Consider the following 16,282-nt stretch of genomic DNA (forward strand, 5'->3'; position numbering starts at 1 on the left):
ATAGAAAAAAATAGGAGGCACGTTGATGCTTAACTAAATCGCGCTTAAGTCAAAACTGACATTTATAAAAATTTTGAAAACAAAACTGCCTTATTGATGAAAGTTAACGCAATATTATTGCATTATTAAATAGCAAATTATCGTGAACCACTTTTTACAATTAAATGTTAGTCTAAGCTAAAAAGCAAAAGATCAATCATGCATTTCAATTTTATCAAACCTAAAACAAAAAATCGATTAATTGGGGAGGGGGGTTAAGGAGAAATTATTTAGTGCTACAAAGAAAAGCACAAGCGAAAAAAAGACCAGTAGAAAAAGTTAACATGTACAAAATCTAGCAATAGTTTAATTGCACAAAAATTAATGTTCAATCTTTTAGTGGTCAATCAGCCAAAAAATATTAACCAATTCATCAGTAATTTTCTTTTCTTTTGCATTTCAAATTATTAGGAGAACGAACTATAAAACCAGGTAAATTAATCCAATAACCAAATGAAGATTCTATACAAAAGTCAGATAGTCGTTCTTGAATGCTTTCTGGCTTTTTGACTGATTAGTTATGAGAAAATTAAACTTTAAAGAGATTTTTGAAATATTTTACAAAATAGAGTAAGGCACTTGAAAGAGATGTTAGTTTGATTAGAGATTTTGATCTTCAGGTGGGACAACTTTCTGCTGTTTTCCTCCGTAAATTGTCTTCTTTTGGCCGTCTTTCGTTATTGTGTAGTACGTGTAAGTAGTCACCTGAACACAAAACGCAGTCAAAATTTTTTTTACATTTATGAGATCGAAAAAATTTTCTGAACATCCAAAACTAGAACCGTCACAATAATAATGTTACCATCACAAAACCAATCGGAATTCATTTTATTTAACACCTTGGGCTCGCAGTTGTGATTAATAGACCTTTAACAAAATTAAAAATGTTAATAATGGAACTCTTGGCGAATATGAGAGTATCCTGAAACATTGATGCCTTTTAACAGCTTACGCTTAGCCTCACAGTCACTGTGAAAAATACTTCCATACTGTTTAAAAATCTTCGTAAGACGTTTCATAAGCGCGCAAAGAAAATGCCTTGCATCCTATTTCATGAACTTCAAAAAGGATGTTTAGCGGTTTTTATCGGCAAGTATGTAACAGCAAAAACTTTGCCATTATACGGTGAACATATTTCCCGATAATCTTTTTCGATGACCAAATCAAAGATCAAAAAATGTGAATCGTTCCTGCTGGCGTGTTCTATAACTGGGGGTGTGTAACGTACTTGGTGTGGTGGACACAAACTGGAAAAATTAGGTTTCGAAAGTCGACCCAGAGAACTCTTTCTACAACACTTCAGTGAATTATTTCCCATAGTTACAGGCGTCTTCTTGAAAAGTCGTCCCCACTGTAAATTTCAATAAACGAAGTTTCTGCATTTGTCAGCAACGTTAAGAGATCGAATTTTTGACAGTCGCTACCAAGACAGCCGTCTTTCAATCAATTCTAAACAGCGTTTTTGTAATTTACGGAAACTCAAATGTTGGAGTACTAAAATAACGGCGAGTGCTTTAGAGTGAGCGTCACAGTAGCAGAAAAAACCCAGTGTCTCACCCATAAAAAAATAGATGCTTATAAAAATTGCTGTTGCGTGAGCATCAATTCTCACCCAAATAGAGGACAGCTTATTTGCCCCAGAGAGCTTAAAGAGGGTAGCTTAGAGGACATCCCGCAACGATTGACTCCACAATGATAGGGAAGTTTGAGGCTTTGCCTCCCAAAGAGACAGCGAGAAAACCTATGACCTTATGGCCTCACCCAATGAGGAGAGATCGATCGAGATTCAAGTTTTATTAACGTACCAAAAAGAGAAGAGACTAAAAGACCTGATTAAACTGGGTGTGTAATCAAGGAAGAGGAGTCTGAACAAATTTAATTAACTACCAATAAACAAAACTGCGAATTCGCTTATTTCATTTTTAATTTCAAAATAATATTGCTTCATCTCGTTAACCCATAACTGAACAGATCTGAGCAGACTTAAGAGGGGAGTTAATAAATGCAAAAACGAAAAAAAAATTCACTATAAAATTGTTATTACTTGACCTATACTCCGAATTTAATTTTATACTCTGAATTTATTTTTAAACTCTGAATTTATTTTTATGCTCTGAATTTATTTTTATGCTCTGAATTTATTTTTATGCTCTGAATTTATTTTTATAATTTGGAATAACTAATTAAACAATTGACTATAAAATTCACAATAAATTTGTTATTACTTGACCTATACTTCGAATTTAATTTTATACTCTGAATTTATTTTATACTCTGAATTTATTTTTAAACTCCGAATTCATTTTTGTACTCTGAATTTATTTTATACTCTGAATTTCTTTTTAAACTCTGAATTTATTTTTATGGTCTGAATTTATTTTTATGGTCTGAATTTATTTTTATGGTCTGAATTTATTTTTATAATTTGGAATATCTAATTAAACAATTGACAAATTAATTCATTAAGTACTTCATATTTCTGAAGCAATTTATTTTCTGAGTTTTTTTTCAATTGCTATCATTTCAAGTTTTTTTTTATTTACAAACTACATCATAAAATACTTCATTTTATGAAGTAATTAAAAAATTAAGTCCGAAATAACGACTCACCTGTTTGGCTTTGTCAGCATTGCTAGTAGTGGTGCTTTGTGGACTGTGTTGTCCAGTTCCACTGCCCCCCTGGGGTGGTCCATGATGTTGGCCAGTGGGGGAAGGGGATCTGATCAGACTGGACAAACTGCTGCCAGCCTGGAGATTCTTGTTTGCACCCACCACAAGATCAGTCCTGCACCTGTTGTGAATAAACAAAGGAAAAATGGAAGAAAATAATGGAGAGAAAATTGAACTTGTTTGCTTGAAAACCTTATTAGTCATTTGAAGTTTTTGTAGAATTTTTGTAAAATTTTTGAAAAGTTTTGGTAAAGTTTTTGTATTTGAAGAGAATTATAATTGATCATCCAAGTGAAAACAATAGAATACAAAAGAAGTTTGCTGAGATTTTTTGGAGGGGAGAAGAGGAAGAGGGAGAGAGGGATGGGTGGGGGGCTGGCCAGTGCTTGTAATGAGGTAATGAGGTGATGTAATACGAAATATGAAACCCGAGAAGCGTGGGACAATTCGTGATTGAGAGAGATCTACTGTAATATCTCTACGTATGGTGCAAAAATGGATTGATTTGAAAAGTTAGACAAAGGTTGACCAAATTAACCTGATTGAAAATGACAAAGTTATAGTTTAATTATAATTTAAACCATACTACCGATTGGCTCAAGATCAAAAATCTGTCTTTAAAGTAGGTAAACTGGTACAAATTATTAGCATAGGCGACAGAATTTCAGAAATAACTCAAATTGTCAGTTCTTCCCGGACAAAACCATCGAAGCACGAAGAAAAGATACAAGACAACCCACATAACATGGGCAGCGACTAAATTATTTACAATTGCGGAGCAAAACTAAAATAAAGAAATTTGAGGAGAAACAAGAAAAGAAATCCTTATTAATTGAAGCTAAAATCGTTATTTCTGTAACCGCAACAATAGTTCTCATCAAAGAATTTCTGTTCTCATTAGGAATAGGGGAAAAATGTTTAACAAAAAGTGACAAAGTAATTAACATTATTAAAGCAAGCAAACAGGCAATTACAAAGTTGAGAAAATCCAAGAAAACGTTTAACACTTGCAAGACCGAAAAAATCGACAAAAATTGCTGCCTTAGCCTTGATAATAATCAATTGCATTTAGTAATGCTCTATTAGAAAGAAAAGGCTAAAACAGAAAAACATTCAGAACATTAAAATTTATTGCCAAAATGTTGCAAATGTTGATGAAAGTCACTCAAAAACAACGCGTTTTCATTGCAATTCACAAACTTACTCCCAAAAACAAATAAGCAATCTGTTACCGAGTAAATTGAATTGAATAAATTATATCATTAGATAGAGAATTTTTGTGCGTATTATATCAAAACTTTCGCTTAGATTTTCCGTTCTAAATGCAACATACGTATTATTTCTGAGAAATACAAAGGCTGATTTCTCACTAAGAATAACTTCCAAAATGGCTCAAAACTGATCGCTTAGCCTAACAAATTCGGTTTTTTGAACAGATTAGTTTAAATCGGTGACCTAGACTAAGACCTGCTAAAAAAGATCAAGCTAGATTTGCCTCCAAGTAAACGATGCCTATTGCCTTGACGTTTCGATATACAGTTGATCAGAAAAAGGTTGCCTTAACGTTATGATATAACGAATAAAGATTACGATAGAGTGTTTTCACCTATATTTTCTGGAGCCGCGCCCATAGGCGGAATATCTCGTTATTTGAAACTTAATTTGTTGTGGTATTAAATAGACCCCTTGCCCCTTGTTGGCCTACTTTCTCGTTATCCAGAGTGTTTGACCGCCCAACGTGGGGTGGGGCAGACGCTCATTCAATTATAAATAACCTGAACTTGTCAGCTGCGTTATACATTATTATTTCCTTAGTGAGAAGTGCGTCTCGAGTTACATCCTGGCCAATCGCATAGTTGCACTTGAGTTAATTTTAAACGGGATATAGATATAAATAGTGATAATTCAAGTTGCGTTATTGCAAAACAGACTGTCCCGATTCCAAATCGTTTCATCAATACAGGATAATCTTTACTAGCAGAGGAAACTAAGTACTCTAAAATCTCACGTTACTGTAACTTATCAACCAGATGAAAAACATGGAAAGGTTTCGAACAATGACGATGATGTTCCTTTGGGAAAAAATTAGATGCCACCGATGAGAAGCAGGGTAATTTTACCAGCTGTGTCAAGTGGGGTCGGCGGAAATTCTGACGTTTCGGACTCCCAACTGAACAATTTAACTGATGCAACAAAAAAAACTGTAAGACACATCCACAACTGACTTTGAATTTGATGTTGTATTTTGATATTAAACTTGTGTTCTAACCGGCAAATCTAGCTTCCCAGAACCCAATTCCCATCCTATATAACAAATTTTTTTCGAGTTCACCGTTCACGGAAAACCTATCTCTTATAATTTTTTGACATTAAAAACATCATTTTTGAAAATTTTTGGCAAAAATATGCGATAATTGTATTATATCGTTATAGCTCACTCAATTTGGTTTAAGAAGGCTATAAAAGCCTTAGGTTGCGCGAAGCAAAAAAAAAAAGTTTGAAAAAATTGACCAATTGTGAATAATTGGAAAAAAGTCTATCCGATCATTCTAGCATACTCATATAGCAGTTAGATAGATTGAAACGTTGTAAAAAAAAAGAAAGTTTGGTCAAGTTTTTCAAACTTGACAAAAAAATCAGGTAACTGAATTTTTTCACAGTAAGCGCTTATTCTTGGTAACTCGTGAAAATCGTGCCTTTAACATCAAGGTTCGGAGTTTGAGCAAAGCTCAAGTCAATTATGTTGTAAAAAACATTATATGGTTTTTATATTAGCTGCAAGTTCACTTCATCACGCCATAAAAACTTTGCCTCAAGCGTTACAAGACCATTATAAAAAAGGAATTTACGCATTACCGGGTCTGAGTTTTAATCCTAACGCTTTGAAAGTCCGAAAAACCGCGCAATTTCAGTTGAGTCACTTTTTCCGTGATAAAAAGAGGCTAGTTATATGGCATGATGTGGTGAACAATTCATTGTCCCGTCATCGCAGTAACAACAATAAGCCTTTAACACCTTCGCAGCTTATTGAAGTGCTTGAAAATTATCAGGAGCGCATAGAAGCTATAGTGTATTGCCCCAGAGAGGGAACTCCTGATATTTACAATCAGCTCAAGCGTAGTACTCTAGTTACCATCCATTTAGTGAAAGACGTTGTGTCTAAACGTAAACAGAAAGATCTTAGTTTACTTAAAGAGTACAGAGCATTACACCAAAGGCCTGCGCTTGAGCTGAAAACACTCACTATAGTCTTAGCTCATAAGAACAACCTCCGGTCCTTGATAACACGCTCCCGACCGAAGAAACTTTCAAAGCGCCGTCGTAAAACGCTTCGCACCCGTCATGCGTTCGAGGAGGCGGAACTCACACAAGCCTTTGATAACCTGAATGTCACTTAGTCTTGCGCTGTTTTGGGAGTCTACCCGCTGACTGGCGGTGTGACTTAGTTAACTCACGAGTTACGGGTTAGTTTGTGGTTGGTTCTCTCCGATAGCGCTTTACTAAACGTTTCGCTCTCCCCATTCTTCGAGTTTTTCACTACCGTCCGTTTTCCGCAGGTTATCTGGTTTCATTTTCCGCTTCCGTCCTTTTGTTTCCGTGTCACTTTGTTTCCTTCTATCCCCCGTTTGTCTGTTGTATGATGTAGTATGTTGAGTTTTCCTGTAGTAAAATTTCTTTCTGCTAGTATGCTGGTTTGTTGTTTGGTCTCGTTCCTTTCAAGGGTGTGACTTAAGTTCATTCTGGAGTTACGGCTGGCTTGTTTCGTGACTTTCACCACACTTGTTTGCTAGCAATTTGTTATAGCTTTATTAATTTTTGTAGTATGCACTTTCGTTGTCTGGGTATGGTGGTTTGCTAGGGTGTGACTTAAGTTTGTTCTGGAGTTACGGCTAGTAAATTTCCTGACCTTTTCGACTTTTGGTTATACTACATCGTTGCCGTTAATTGTTTCATCTCTGATGTTTTGATGCCGTAGATAAAGCCCCATAATGTTTTGTGCTAGGTTACCTAACAGTAGCTCCTCTCCGTCTTTCTAGGGTGTGACTTAAGTTTATTCTGGAGTTACGGCTAGTTTGTTTGGTTGAGTTCGTTGCTGTGGTCTGCTAGCATTGATCTTCCCGCCTCCTCGCTTGTGGTTAACCGTCTCCCTCCCGTGCTATCCCGGCTTCCCGTCCCGTCGCGCGCTACCCGCTCAACGTTCCCTTCTCCTCCGTACCGTTTTCCCGTTTCGTCGCGCGCCATCCGCCCGACGTTTCCGCCCCGCCCGTGCCATTTTCCCGCTTCGTCGCGCGCTTTTCGCCCGACGCTCCCGTTTGTTCGTCCGGTTTCCCGTTGCGTCGTGCGTTACTCGTTCGGCGTCCCTTCCCGTCCGTCCCGTCTCCCGTTCTGCCCCTTTCCGCGCTTCCTGCGCACCGTTCTTTCTTTCTTTCGCCGGGTACTATTGTACTCGACGAACATCTTTGCTCTTCGGCGGTTTGCTAGCAAAACCGTCACACTAGGGTTCGGTATAACCCCTTTGTGTTGTGCTGTTGCATGTGTGTGTGCTCTATATTAGTACCAAATTAAACTTGTGGTTCCTGTTTTTCTTAAGATCATGACAACTTTGCAGGACAAAATTAACAAACTTTATAGTGCGAGGGCAAAATTGGAGGCTGAACTAAATAACATATATGGTGAAATTAACAATGCTGTTGATAAGCAAGACAGGAAAGTTAAGATCGAACGTCTGATTGTGAAGTGCAAAGATGCTTTTACTAGAGTAGTTGATAAGAATGAAGAGCTCTTTGATCTGGCACAAAAGACTGAAAATCCAGATGCTGCCTGTAAGAACCTTGAAAAATGGTTAGAGACTGTAACAAAGAAAACTGATGAGTTCATTGCTGCTGCTCGAGGGTATATCAATTCGGTCCATGACAAAGAGACAGCAGAGCAGTATCCCTCTCACCATTCAAAATCAAGTTCACATATGACTTCCTCAAAAAGATCAAGTCAGCGTCAACGAGACTTAGAACTATCAAGACTCAAAAGGGAGGAACTTGAGAAACAACATGAAGCAAAGCTTCGCATTGCTAGACAGCGTCTCGAAATTGAAAAACAAACAAAATTGCGGGAATTGGAAATTGAGCAGCTTGAGGAGGATCATCGCAAGGAAGTAGCTGCTGCAGCACTTGAGGAAATTGAGTTGATGACAAAATCATCAGCAGACGGGTCTGGTACAGGCAAAATGAGTGGGCTCTTTACGGAGAGAAGTTCAGTCAAGAGCAAGAAACTTGTTCAAGATTGGATTAATTCGTCACCGGCCGGGAACATTGCAGATGTTGCAAACGAACCGAGTTCGCACTTTTCTGGTTCCATCGCCCAATCCAACCAAGCAATTGTCCAACGACCTTCTTCAGCTCAACTTGCGAACTCACATTTCAATCTCAATACACATAGTCAAGTTGAGGCCAACATCAACCTCCCTGTCCAAGAACCAAGTAGTAGAACCAATGTAACCAATGATGCACATGTTGCAAACAACATCATGCAAGAGCAGCAACAGCCTCAATATACGCCTCCATCACCAATAAACTTTGGTATGCCAACTCAACTAAACGCCCCAAACACAGCCCGACAACTGTCTCAAGCAACAATGCACTTCGATGGTTTACAGTTAGATCATCAATTCCCTCGCAGATCGAGCATGCCGGGACAGTTGAATTTAGTCAGCCCTCCGCATTCACCACCTTTTAATACAATCGTTAATGCTCCTCTAGCACCTAATCCGCCACAAGCACACATAAATGTACCAGCCCCACCATCCCCCGTTCTAAACCTCGCACCACCGCATTTCCCGTTAATCCCACCAGCATTCCGCTTTCCTCCTTCGCCGCCACAAGCACTACCACTACAAGCCACTAACGCCGTGGCGAATAATGTCAATCTGTTACCCCATTCTCCGCCTGCACCATTCGTTTCCTCCGCAAACGTTTTTGTACCTCAATTAATTCATCCACCACCCCCACAAAAGAGCTTTCAGCCCCAAAGTTTTGTCCCTATAACCCACGCACCTCCTGCTCCTCCAGATCTAAATGTCTGGCGTTTTCCAGCAGCAGTCCCATCTAATGCAGTACCACTTGTACGAACATCCGCAAACTTATACACCGTACAACCGGCCCCGTCAATCAACCCTCATATATCTACATCGCACCGCTCCTCTCATGTACAAGCAGCAGCAGGCGCTCAAAATTACGTAACATCAGACTTCATGCAAGCGAATCCATTTAGTTCTTCCACAGGTACCGCCCCCACCTTTGTCACTCCGATCATTCCGCCAACGTATGGAGCTACCGTTCCGAACCCGTTGTGTTGGGGTGGCCCGCCGCATCCCACACCTTCGGCTCCTTCTTTGGACTCTGCGGATTTGATAAAGCAGTTGGCGGAGGCAATTACTTGTAAGAAGAACGATCCACTGCCCGAGTGGAAGTTGTCACAGTACAATGGTGATCCCCTGCAGTGGCACGAATGGTTCGGACAATTTAAAAGCGCCATAGACGCACAGTCCTTGACTGATGATGTCAAGTTAACATACTTAAAAACTCTTGTAACTGGAAAAGCTAAAACCGCCATCGCTGAGTTCGCATACTGTGGTGTAATGTATAAGGACGCACTCGAATGTATAAGACACTCGAACGTAAATTTGGCCAACCACAGGCAGTAGTCAGTGCACACTTAGACAAACTCAGCTCTTTTCCTCCACTTAAGATGCACAATAGTGATAACATCATAAACTATTCTGCAACAATTTCAAGTCTTGTAGGGGTCTTTAAATCACTCTCATACGACTCAGACCTTAAGAGCGCCTCACTTCTCAACACGGCTGTGCAAAAATTGCCGCCCAATCTGAAAGAGTCTTGGTCACTCTTCACAGTGAAGAAACATTGGGTAAAGCCAACACTCCTTGACTTCAACGATTGGTTGAAGGAGAAGGCCGAGGCACACGATTTAATGAAACAAACTTCATCGAAGGCAAGAACTGAGGATAACACCAACTCAGTAGTAAAGACCAAAGTTGCCTCAAGAACTTTTGCTGCTAATACACAAACTAAGGGCACTCAGAGACCAGCCTCAACATCGGCAACGCCTGCAACCCCTCGCTGCATCGTGTGTAAAGGCAATCATCGCATCTGGGAGTGTAGGGTATTTAAAGAAAAGTCTCCCACTCAGCGAGCAAAGGTAGTGGCGGAAGCAAAACTGTGTTTCTCATGTTTGAGAGAAAAACATATGTTTAGGCAATGCCCAAATCCCAGGAAATGCAGGAAAGACGGATGTAACAGCTCCCATAATACACTTCTCCATGGAGCTGAGAGGGTTTATCCATCAAAATCCCCTTCAAACAATAACAATAGTAATTCTAACGCCGACGCAAATCAAAGTAAACTTTCTGGTGTCCAATCATCGAGTAAGACCACTACTTTGTCATCTGTGAGTAATGTGAAAGGCCTCCTTCAGGTGACTGAATTACAGTTGAAGAGCTCCTCCGGTAAAGATACCACGGCTTTAGTTTTGTGTAATACCGCTTGCAGTAACTCTTGGGTGTCCAATGATCTTGCAAATAGACTTGGTTTGCACGGTACAGCATTGAAACTAACAGTCAAGGGTATAAATACCGAGGAGGTTGTAGACACTAAGTTAGTTGAACTAATTGTAACACCACGCGACAACCAAGCATTTGAACCATTTAAAGTCAGCCCTTACGTAAAGGAAAATTTGAATGTAGGCGCCGATGTCATTAACATTAAAGCACTTCAGGAAACATACCCGCACCTAGCAGTTCTAGACCCAGTTACATATTGCTATGGAAACATCGAGATGATACTTGGACAGGATGTGTATCATGCCATCCGCCCGTTAGAGTACTTCGCTGCCGACGAGAAGTCCTCGCCCTTCGCTGTTCACTTGCCCATAGGTTGGGTTCTAAGCGGCCCTCTACCGTCTTCTTCAGGTTTAGTCTCGACTTGTTTCAAAGCTAATATGGAGCAGGATTTTGAACTCGCTAGTCAGGTAAAATCTTGGTACGACATGGAGTCGTACGGCGCACTTAAGCAAGTAGACACACGATCCGCCTCGGATGCACGTGCGCATGAAATTCTTGAAAACACCACCGTGCATAATGGAAAAAGGTACGATGTCGGAATGCTATGCGCTGAAGATAACATCGAACTGCCCAACAATTATTTCTCAGCGCTTGTTCAATTAAAGTCTTTGGAAAAGCGGCTCACGAAAGATCAGACATTTAGGGAAAAGTACTCGAGTACCATCAAAGAGGACTTAGACGAAGGCTACGTAGTAAGGGTCAAAGATGCTCATAAGGTGGAAAGTCGCTCGGAACGAGAGTGGTACCTACCACACCATCCGGTTGTTAACCCGAACAAGCCGGGCAAGGTCCGTAGGGTACTAAACGGAGCAGCTAAATTCCATGGCGCATCTCTTAATAAGTCATTACTCACCGGACCTGACTTACTGCAAAACCTAATCTATGTACTCCTACGGTTCAGACAACACCCATTTGCCGTATCCGCCGACATCGAGGGAATGTTCCTCCAAGTTGGAGTGTTACCATGTGATCAACCATCATTGCGCTTTTTGTGGCGGGAGGACCCCACATCAAATGTTGTGGTACACCAGTATACGCGCCACATCTTTGGGGCAAAAGATTCGCCCACCTGCGCCAACTACGCACTTCAGCGCACGGCACGCGATAATGCTAAGGAGTACCCAGAAGCTGCGAAAGCCGTCCTTGAGAACTTCTACATGGACGATTACTTGGACTCAGTGGAATCCCCCGAGAGGGCCCTCATTAGGTCGAAGGAATTGGTACATCTTCTCCATCTAGGTGGGTTCAAGCTTACTAAGTTTGTAAGCAATGTACCAGATCTGGCTGACCGAATTGATGGGTCTGCTCAATCCACTGAACCGAAGGTCATCGTTTCATCAAAGGAGGAATCAATGCACGTGCTTGGGCTTAAGTGGGATCACAACAACGATACTCTGGTTGTGAGTAGGGGCACTAACAGCACCATCACGAAACGTTTAACACAGCGCTTGGTCTTAAGTCTTGTGTCAAAGGTCTACGACCCAATTGGTCTTGTCGCACCTTTCACTGTTGGTGCTCGGTTAATCTTGAAAGACATTTGGCGTGTCAATGGACAAAATTGGGATGACGAGTTACCTAAGGACACAGTTGACAGATTCCTTGCCTGGTGTATTGAACTGCCGCGGTTAGCTGAGATCACTATACCGAGAAGTTACTTTTCAGGACCATTCCAACATCTTGAACTCCACATGTTTGGTGATAGCTCGCAAGACGTATTCAGTGCAGTAGGTTTTCTTAGGGCTCAAGTAACTTGCCCCTCCGGGGAGATTATAACAGAGCTGGCGTTTGTCTTGGGCAAGGCCCGTGTTGCACCTATGAAGGTAATGACAGTTCCTAAGTTGGAATTACAAGCCGCTCTCCTCGCTGCCCGTTTAAAAAGGGAAATCTGTCGAGCATTAACGGTTACTGTGGACAAAGTCTTTATGTGGACAGATAGTACAATCGTCTTGCAGTGGATAAACTCAACAAACAAACACCCCATCTTCATTGCAAATCGGGTTAGTGAAATCCTGGAGAACACCAGCGTTGACCAATGGAACCACGTCGCCACTTGTGATAATCCGGCAGATGCTGGCACGCGTGGCATGTCCGCTGAAGTTTTGCAATCAAGTAGCTGGGTGAGGGGTCCTGACTTCTTGAGAACTAAGCAATTCCCTTTTGTACCAAATACTGTCGTCGTTGATAACATCAAGCTCGGCGTTGAAACCAAGGAACAAGATGATGACTCCATCTCATCTTTAGCCGCATCTGTAACCAATTCCCCAAAGGAACAAAGCATTAATCTGATCCCGTTTGATAAGTTCAGTTCTTATCAAAAATTACTTCGTGTCACCGCATATTTGCTCCGTCTTTTACCATCTCATGAAAGTTACCGTACCGTAGACGGCAGCATAGCCGACCCTGTTGAGCTTGACGAAGCCGAGCGTCATCTCCAGTACTTGGTTCAAAGAGAGTCCTTTAATACTGAAAGAAAGGATCTTCTTGACAACAAATCCGTTAAGAAGAGCAGCCGCATTGCTCAGTTTACTCCGTTTATTGGGCCTCATGGTCTCATCCGTTCTTCTGGTCGACTCAGACGGCTAGTGGAAATTGACTTTGACACTAAGCATCCTATCGCTCTGGATGCGCGTCATACTTTTGTTAAACTGTTTCTGCGGCATACTCATTTGAAGAACCATCATCAGGGCATCGATTACTTAAGGTCAAAGGTTCAAGAACGTTATGCCGTCCTAAAACTACGTTCCACACTGCGTTCCATCAAATCAAACTGCGTCTTGTGTAGAAAATTCCGTGCAGCAACCATTCAACCTATCATGGCAGACCTACCAAAGGAGAGACTCGCATACCAGTCTCCTCCCTTTACCAACACCGGGGTCGATTACTTCGGCCCATTTTACGTCACAGTTCGTCGGACTACCGAGAAGAGGTGGGGATTTCTCTTCACTTGTCTCACTACTCGTGCTGTCCATGTTGAAGTTGTCCCGTCCATGGACACTAGTTCCTGTGTAATGGGAGTTGAGCGGTTCGTCTCCCGTCGGGGTACTCCTGCTATGATTTGGTCGGATAATGGTACGAACTTCATTGGAGCGGAGAAAGAGCTCCGTGAATGTGTGGAAAAATGGAATACGCTCAACATTGCTGCCGAACTTGCACATAAGGGCATTAAGTGGAGGTTCAATCCACCCAGTGCGCCACACCAAGGTGGCATCTGGGAGAGGTTAGTTCGTAGTTTTAAAAGAGTACTGTACACTATCCTCGGTACGCGTCGCCTCACAGATGAGGTGTTGAACACTACTTTTTGTCTGGTCGAATACGCACTAAACTCACGTCCCTTAACGCCCGTAAGCGCCGACCCGTCCGACCTAGGCGCGATAACACCTAACCATTTTCTACTCGGTAACCAAGCAACCAGAATTCCGTCCATCGTTGGCGTCGACGAGTTTGATCATCGTAAGCGGTACGCCCGTGCACAGTCATACGCCAATGCAATTTGGGCACGTTGGCTCAAGGAGTATGTACCTACGTTGAACCGTAGATCTAAGTGGCAGACGCCTGCCGAGCAGCACGTCAAAGTCGGTGATTTGGTTTGGATCGTTGAAGAAGGCAACCCTAGGGGTTACTATCCAACTGCTCGGATTGAAGAACTTCGGTACGGCTCCGACAGCGTCGCCCGCTCCGCCGTCTTACGCACGTCATCCGGATCGCTCGTCCGCCCACTCGTTAAGCTTGTACCAATCCTCCCAACATTTTCTTCCCGGCCGGAGGATGTTACCGAGTAAATTGAATTGAATAAATTATATCATTAGATAGAGAATTTTTGTGCGTATTATATCAAAACTTTCGCTTAGATTTTCCGTTCTAAATGCAACATACGTATTATTTCTGAGAAATACAAAGGCCGATTTCTCACTAAGAATAACTTCCAAAATGGCTCAAAACTGATCGCTTAGCCTAACAAATTCGGTTTTTTGAACAGATTAGTTTAAATCGGTGACCTAGACTAAGACCTGCTAAAAAAGATCAAGCTAGATTTGCCTCCAAGTAAACGATGCTTATTGCCTTGACGTTTCGATATACAGTTGATCAGAAAAAGGTTGCCTTAACGTTATGATATAACGAATAAAGATTACGATAGAGTGTTATCACCTATACAATCAATTGCACATACCTTCTGTGTCTTCGGGTGCATTTTAGAGTATACAGTAAATTAAAAATGGAGGTGCTTGGACTGGCCGATGAAGAATATATTTAAAGAAGTATTTCAAGTCATAAACTACAAACCAATGCAAAAAGTGAATTCTGAGCCACTTTTAAAGACATCATTCTGATTTCAACAACGCTGTATTATAAATATCATAAAGTTGCAATTTACTGCATAACGGATGATAAAAAATTTTGCAAAAAAAAACAAACTACAAGCAATAATAGCCGAACTGACATTGCTCGCTAACAAAATTTAGTTCAGTGCTGTAATTTGGCAGTACCTGATTTGGCTTTCAGGTCAGAATGCTGCCTGAACCAAAAGGTATTTTCGGCTTATTAAGCCCGGAGAAAAACAATATTTCTTCGAGTCGCAACAAAAAACTGCTTAAAACTCATTTTAATCACATACCGGAACTCAAATTTAGGTTGGATCTGTATGTACAAAAAATAGGTATAGGTGGTGATAACCTTCTCTCTAATGTTGAAACACGGTTATTATGTCACAAGCGATCTGGACAGCGGTCACGGTAGTCTATTATTTCTTCGACCAATTGGTTACAACAGCAAAAAAACATTTTTTAAAAGAAAAATCAACAAGTACATACAAAACTTGGATATAATTGAAGAGTTTAACTCAGCGGTTTCGTTTACAGATGAAAAACAAAACGTAAACAAAAATATTTTATTTCGTAACTTTATCCAACGATAAATAGAAAATTTGATGGGAAAAAATTTGAAACTCGTGGTAATATGACACCAATTTGCAGAGCCAATAAAGAAGATTAAATTGCTAAAATCAAAACGGTTTCAAATCCTTTAACGGCTTAGTTTGCGCAATTAACAGAATTTCCCGTTACTGACCCTACGCAAATTACCCCACCCCCGTTTAAACATATTACAGCATACGAATAATGCTTATTTACAAAATACCACAACGGCTTAATTCTGAAAATTTGTTATTAATTCATTTATAAAAAATCAACTTGAATATAAGTAAAGTGTTAACCCGAAACACTAAATTATTCAATTTTTCGTTGTTATAGGCTTTTGATAAGGCTCAATTAATCCAAATTTCTCATAACTTTCTGTCTTAAAGTAAACCCTTGTTTTCCAAAAATATAGCATAAGTGTTGTAAAAAGAAAAGCTGTAATACAGCGTAATAAACAAGAATGTTATAGCTAAAAAGATCTCAGTAAATAAAAATCTGTTGCGTTTTTTAAATAACTTTCGAGCAAAATCTGGAGCCCCGACTTTGGTTGAAGGATTGAAACTAAAGCAATGATGGCTAATTCTATAAATAAAAATGATTTGAGCCGGGTACTATGTTCTCCCATTGTTCCTACATCAAAACCCATCATGGCAATATACTAACTCTTCTTTTTTGGTTGGGTGTTGGGGGGGGGGGGGGTTGTGTGTTCATAATGTTATGAAAAGTGGAAGCTAATACAAGTTGACGGGTTCATTCCCAGAATACTTCCTGACCTTTTCCCACTTCTTGCGACATGGGGATGAAGATATTCGAATAACAATTCCCACTTTTTTCCTGGGAAAACTATGGCACCCTCGGTACCAGCTGGGCCTAGAACCATTAATGTCATTAACCCTCGAATTTACCGAAGCTGGTTTAGTTATAACTGCGTTTATTTGTAATGATTGCTTTTGGTACAGGTAATTACATACAGGTAGAGGTTAAAGTTATGATTGATTATTGATTTCGGCCGTATATTTGTATA

General features: G+C 40.5%; 1 protein-coding gene across 4 annotated transcripts in view; it reads right to left on the minus strand.

Annotated features, from left to right (window-relative positions):
• Nucleotides 1-505: 505 nt before the first annotated feature.
• LOC142342551 (uncharacterized) overlaps nt 506-16,282 on the minus strand; it is a 133,707-nt gene continuing 117,930 nt past the window's right edge. For 3 of the 4 annotated variants that reach the window (XM_075393919.1, XM_075393918.1, XM_075393917.1), the window contains 2 exons: nt 2,650-2,830; nt 506-744 (listed from right to left, as the gene is read on the minus strand). In XM_075393919.1, coding sequence (XP_075250034.1) covers nt 640-744; nt 2,650-2,830 — 286 coding nt within the window. In that variant the 3' untranslated portion in view covers nt 506-639. Of the gene's footprint in view, nt 745-2,649; nt 2,831-16,031; nt 16,129-16,282 lie in introns of those variants that run through there. The other variant, XM_075393920.1, reaches the window with a different exon arrangement.

The sequence above is a fragment of the Convolutriloba macropyga genome, chromosome 7 (assembly GCF_964194025.1).
Source record: "Convolutriloba macropyga chromosome 7, txConMacr16.3, whole genome shotgun sequence".
In the NCBI taxonomy this organism is placed as follows: Eukaryota; Metazoa; Xenacoelomorpha; order Acoela; family Convolutidae; genus Convolutriloba; species Convolutriloba macropyga.